General features: G+C 30.7%; 1 protein-coding gene across 1 annotated transcript; it reads right to left on the bottom strand.

Annotated features, from left to right (window-relative positions):
* Nucleotides 1-2,972: 2,972 nt before the first annotated feature.
* Nucleotides 2,973-5,734, bottom strand: LOC108988846 (NADH dehydrogenase [ubiquinone] 1 beta subcomplex subunit 3-A-like). Its single transcript, XM_018962229.2, has 2 exons — nt 5,420-5,734; nt 2,973-3,179 (listed from the first exon to the last, which is right to left on the bottom strand). Exon 1 carries the CDS (start codon nt 5,650-5,652, stop codon nt 5,422-5,424), a length of 231 nt encoding a protein of 76 aa, XP_018817774.1. The 5' UTR covers nt 5,653-5,734; the 3' UTR covers nt 2,973-3,179; nt 5,420-5,421.
* Between the last annotated feature and the right edge of the window lie 666 nt (nt 5,735-6,400).

The raw sequence follows: 6,400 nt of genomic DNA, 5'->3' as shown, positions 1-6,400 counted from the left end.
GAATTGGTTAAATGCATTTTTATCTTTATATTTGATTAATTTTAATAATAACTGGCCCACGTTGAATTCTTTATATTTGACTAATTTTAAGGCCCACATTGAATTCTTTTTTATATTTGACTAATTTTAATAATAACCGGCTTACTTTAAATTAGCCAGAGACTTTCATCTCAAATATGAGCTACAGTAATACTAAAGGAAAATGCTGGAGCTCTCGCTGAGAGCTCCCGCTGGAGCTCCAGTGTATTTTATTACGTGTATTTTTTAATTTTTTTTTATATAGATATTTTTAATAATTTTAAATATTTTTAAAAAATAAAAAAATTTATAATATTATTAAATAATACTTGCTTAATCACGAAGTAAAATATAAAATATTTTTTTATGATTTTTTATTTTACTTCGTGATTAAGGAAGTATTTTTTAATAATTTTTTTTTTACTTCTTGATTAAGAAAGTGTTTTTAATGATGTTCTAAATTTTTTTTATTTTTTAAAAAATATTAAAAAAATTATATAAAAAACAACTTAAAAAAAACACATATAATATATACTACAGCCCCCAGCGGGAGCTCCCAGCGGGAGCCCCCAGCGGGGGCTGTAGCATGATCCAATACTGAAATATAGAGTGATGCTGATTTTGTGGTGAAGCTACCTACCTGGCTGATTTCATCAAGAGGCAAGACCATGGAGATCCGTGAAAGTTTTGTAACGATGTTTTTTTGTAGTTTCAAAGAAATTAAAGGAATTTTATCTGATTATAAAAAGTCAAAAAATATGATGACTAATGGAAGTTTCAGAAGATAAAAATGGAAATTTCAAAAAATATCGCGTGATGAAATTTTATTTATTGAATTATAAAAATAAAAATAAATATGATTATTAAAAATTATAGGAAGTTATAAAAATAAAATTAATTAAAAAATAAAAATTAATTATAAAAATAAAAAATAATAATATTTTATTATTATAAAGAGTGTGATGACTAATTTACTGTAGATTTTAAGTTTTGAATGATTAGTTAAACGTGAAAAACTTACATATTAGTTAAAATTTAAAGAATAAAATAATCAATCCAATGCTAATGCTCTTACCGACGTTGACGCTTGAAAATGCCTTTCTTTCATTTTTTTTAATTTTTTTATTTAATGTTTAAGTAACTATTTTTTAATAATATTATAATATTAAAAACATATAAAAGAAAAAAAAAACAACAATAAAAATGAACTTTAGAGCATTAACATTGGTCTATACATATGCATATGTAAAATTACCTCTTTTGCATAACTATTTTGTCATTTAAGTAAAATTTTCATCTTGACTTATTCATATTTGAGATAAAATAATAATATTTTTTTATTATTAATTTTTTGCTAAAATTTTTTTTTTTATATATTTTACAATTAACATCAACTACATACATTTGACATTAATAATACAAATGTAATAATAAAAAATATAATTTTTTTATATATTATATTGAAAATATAATAAAATGAAAATATATATATATAATATTATAATAATAAAATAAATGTGCTAGTGAAGTTTGTTGTGTTGTTCAAATAGAGAGAAAAGAAAAGGATTGAGAGAGAAAGTGAGGGAATAGATAAATAATGATTAAAATATATTTTGAAGATTGAATAGTAGTTATCTAAATTTAGATAAGCAGTCAATGTAGAGGATTTTAGAGTCATATTATGCAAATATGACTTTGCATATATATATATATACACACATAGTTCAATGTGGATGCTCTAAAAGTCGCAGTGAGAGTTCCTAGCTGGCTGTAGACCCATCCTAAATTTTTTATAATTTATTAATATAATTGTGATATTTTATTAAATTTTAATTTTAATTTTATATAAATATTTTTAATTTTTTAAATGGAGTGATAAAATAGTTATAAATTAATCGACCATAATTTTTCATACCCAGTTCACACACCACAAATCTCTCCACTCCTCCACTAGATATAATTTGGATTGTGTAAGTGTTATGTATTTTTTTTAAGAAGTATAGAATTTGTAATTAAAAAATTAATTTTTTCATGTGAATTCTATATTTACTTACTTTTTTTAATAAAAGTGTGCGACACTTACTTACATTATGATTGTAAATATTATTTCTTATTGTATTAAAAGGACATATTGCAAAATGTGATGGCCCTTCTCAAATCTCATTTTTTATGGATGCTAACAAATGCTAATAGTCTTCATTCTGTGTCTCTAAAAAATAGAAATTATTTGTATAAATTCTAAATAAAGAATTCATAGTGTTGATAGGCAATTGATCGATAAAGTGTCATTAGATCACATTCCCGACGTCACATATTTCTTTAATTTATCAAATAGTTAAGATCCTCTTATCATTTGGGAATCTTTTGTTTAGGATTTCCGACATTTCTTTATTTAAATTTAACGATGGAGTTTGCGATTTTGCAGATCTCACAGTATTCAGTGGCTCAGTGCTACCAATATAAGTATTTTGAATGTATTAAATAAATAGTGTGAAATCAATCTATAGATCTTATCTCTAATTCCATACGTGGAGCCTTGGACACAATATAAAGTGCTGTCAATCCCAACCTTTTCCTAAAAAATTCCCTAAAATAAATTAAGATGGAGGGGCAGAAGAAGTTCTAGGTATACGCCCTATTACCGTCATTACAAGTATTAAGGACCCAAATAAAGAACCTTATCTAAACTTATATCCCAATAAGTCTAGTCAATACCATATTTAAGCTTCTAAAAACTTTTTTTTTTATAAATAGCTAAGCTCCTTAAAATTATAGGAGTCATCGTGAGACTTGACATCTCATTGTCTCCCAAACTAAATAAATCAATTAGACAGCCCAAAGAACCCCTCTTCTTCTTTCCAGGCTCACCATGCAAGAGGAACCCCACCAAAGAAAGACAAATGTATATTATGAAAAGAAAGAAAAAACATATATTGAGCCATATGCATGCATGGTGAATAGAAATAGAAAGACAGTAATTAAAACTTCCATATTGTGGCTTTACTAGAAGTTCCACATTCCAGCTTATGAAACACATCCATAATTGCATGCTTTAACTTTCATGTCCATTGAGAATTTTCTACTTTATTAACAACAAATCAGAGGGAGGAATGCTGAAATACGAGATGGCCCAAGCTTCATTCCTTCCACCAATAACTCATCTGCAAGATTAGCTATTTGTCAAAAAATCAATTTGCAGAGACCATAAATACTTTTGAAAAGTGAGAGAGAAAAAGTAAGAACAAACGGAGGGAGTATAGGATTTTTTCCCCCAAATATACCACTCGTCATTCTTTTAAACATCCATCCTTCCAATTATTTAATGAAACATTAGGGATGATGAAAGAATGATGGTAAAAATTATGAGATATATCACCCCTCTTTCTTTTTTCCTTTTTTTTTCCATTTTTTTTATAAGTAACCCAAGTATACAAAAGGATTGTCTAGCTAGAGGAAGAAAAAGAGCAAAATTCCTTAGACCCCCAATAGATTGGAGACTTGGAAACTAGTGTAAGCATTCAACCAAGCTAAAGGGTCATAGAGCATAAGATTGGCTGGAAAAACTAAAGATATGCTCGAAAAAAATGAGAACTGCCTCTCATTGCACTGCAAATGCTTGCTTGGAGTTGGAATGTGGATTTCACTAGGGCAGCCCAAAATTGGGAGTTGGACGTTATTTCAGACTTCTATGCAGCTTTGTATTCAGTACGTATAACCGAGGGTATGATGTATAGGATGTTTTGGAGCCCTTCCAAAAAAATGGTAAATTTACGGTCCGATCATTTCACAGAGTTTTATCAAACCTGGGTAGGTTCTCATTCCCATGGAAGAGCATCTGGCAGACCAAAGCTCCTTCAAAAGCAGCTTTTTTTGTTTGGGCAACAGCTTTGGACAAAACTCTCACCATGAAAAATCTCAAGAGGCGTCGATTAATGGTATTAGACTGATGTTATATGTGTAAGAAAGATGGTGAATCTGCTGATCATTTGTTTCTACATTGCAAGGTGGCTAGGACCCTGTGAGATTATTTTTTTTACAGGACTTGGTTTATCATGGGTTATGCCCGGCAAATTGTTAGACTTTCTAGCATGCTGGAGAGGCCTTTGAGGAAATACACAAGTTGCAGCAATATGGAAAATGGTCCCTATATGAATGTGTTGGTGTATTTGGCGGGAGCAAAATGATAGAAGCTTTGAAAACCAAGAGAGAACAATGGAGGAGCTGAAAGTTTTTTTCTTCTTGGGTGGGGACTATTGTTTGTAATGGACTCAATGTCCATGACTTTCTTCTTTCAATTGTACATTATAGATAGGTATTTCTCATGTATACGTCCTGTGTACTTGGGCTTTGCCAATAAAACTTCTTGATTACTTATAAAAAAAAAAATTGCTTGCTTGTATAAGGAACTTGACAGATTCAGCATTTGCAAACCATAGGTCACAGACATAAATAATAAACTCATTCCGTTTCACCCTTATTTTTTCTTAAACTTCCAAACTATAATAATTCCTTTCATGAGTTAGCAACAGGTGGTCTATGTAAAAGATGTAAAAGATAGGCAAGCAGATCAACTATTAGACTTGACAAAAGCAAATCTCAACCACAAGGTAGAAGTTCATTTGCATAGAGGAAAAAAAAATGAGAGGATATACTAACTCCCCACAAAACTGCATGAGGTAGATGATAATAATGAAAGAAAGGCAGAATAAAAAGAACAAATACAACATTCTTGATGATTAGAAAATATTCACATATAAGGCCACACCACCATATGATATGCAGACCAGAAACTATTAGTAGAGTTATTTAGAACCATGAAAATAGGAACATTATACAATTCTTTTGTCAAGAGAGTTGGGTCAGCCAGTAGACAATCAGTTTTTCGTTTGAAGACTCAATAACCCAACTCAAGCTTATGGGTGCTCTTCACCGTTACACTATCATATTGAAATTTCAAAAATAGGAACATTGAGTTCAATAATACAGTCTTGAAATTCAATCCCATACACACATCATTTTAAACTTTGAACCTAAGTATATATTGATGGTTGAGAGCTTCGCTTATGGCTCTATTCCCCATCACCATGGTCAACCGACCCCCCGCCCGCCCGCAAGCAAAATCCCCAATCAATTAATAATAATAAAAAAAAAAAAAACCTGCACTATTTTTTCACCAAACGTAATTTCAGTCTGTCATTCTACATGAAAAAATACAGATTCTCTCACCAATTGCTGATTCCCAAAATACGGCATTCAGTTACTAATTATTGATATAACTACCTTAACTAGAAAACGATTTATAGAGAAACACAAGACTAGGGCGCATATAAATAGTGAAGGACGATATCAAACAAGATCGAATCGAAAAGCAGAGGAAAGCGTTAAAGTAGAAATTTATGACCTTCAGTTAGAAGCAGAGGAAGAAGTTGGAGAAGAGTGGTGGGAGTGGGAAGAAGAGGGAGCGTGGAGGCTGTTGTAAACTTGCTCGCCGACGATGTAGATGCCAAAGGCAACGAGAGCGATGCCGAGGCCAGGAGTGGCGTGGCGGAGCTGGTTCGTCAGCATCGGGTGATTCCTCCACTGGTCCCTCCTCCTGAAGAACTCTCCCGTGGGTCGCAGGGCCTTATTCGCCATTTCCGCCTCTTTTCACTGCTGCTTTTTCCTGATAGAGACTCGAGAGAATGCTCGATAATGTGGGAAAATTTTAGAATCTGTATTTCATCATACGGAAAAAGTAAAATACAAGAATATATAATGGAAAAAGCTAGTTTGCCTAATAAGTGAAGTTTGAACGCTCTACTTGACTGCTCCGAAAAAAATAAAAAAATTTTTACTTAATAATTAAGAAAATAATTTGAACTATATTGGTATATATTTTTTATTTTTTAAAAATATTAAAATATATTAAAATAATATGAATAGAAAAATAAAAAAAAATTACAAAAAATACCTATCGGTCAAATAGAGTGAACTACTTTAGACGGCAGAGTAACCCGACTCATATATAATACAATAACTAATGAACATACGTGTGATTAAAACTAATATAATCTTTATACAATAATAGCCCCTCAAGCTGAAATATGTAAGTTATGGACACCCAACTTGCTAAGAAGAGTATAAAATTGATCTCACCTTAAAAGCTTGGTGAAAAAATCACCCAATTGATGTTTAGAAGAAACATGGAAAGTGATTGAGATTACTTTCCATATAAGACATTAAGACTAATAAGAGTATCATGTGCCTTGTGATGGGTCCTTGTTTCAGTTTTTGCTCAAATCGAGCATAATGTAATGTAACTACATAAATTATTAAATATGATCACCAAAGTCCAAGTCCAAACCTGTAAAAAAAAATACTGAAAAGATAATAAAAAAAAGCT

Source organism: Juglans regia, chromosome 13 (assembly GCF_001411555.2).
Source record: "Juglans regia cultivar Chandler chromosome 13, Walnut 2.0, whole genome shotgun sequence".
In the NCBI taxonomy this organism is placed as follows: domain Eukaryota; kingdom Viridiplantae; phylum Streptophyta; class Magnoliopsida; order Fagales; family Juglandaceae; genus Juglans; species Juglans regia.
Note: the sequence above shows the minus strand (reverse complement) of the source record. Positions and strands in the feature narration are given on the sequence as shown.

Coding starts and splice junctions, on each gene's coding strand:
- LOC108988846 (XM_018962229.2), bottom strand. CDS start 5,652: ATGGCGAATAAGGCCCTGCGACCCACGGGAGAGTTCTTCAGGAGGAGG.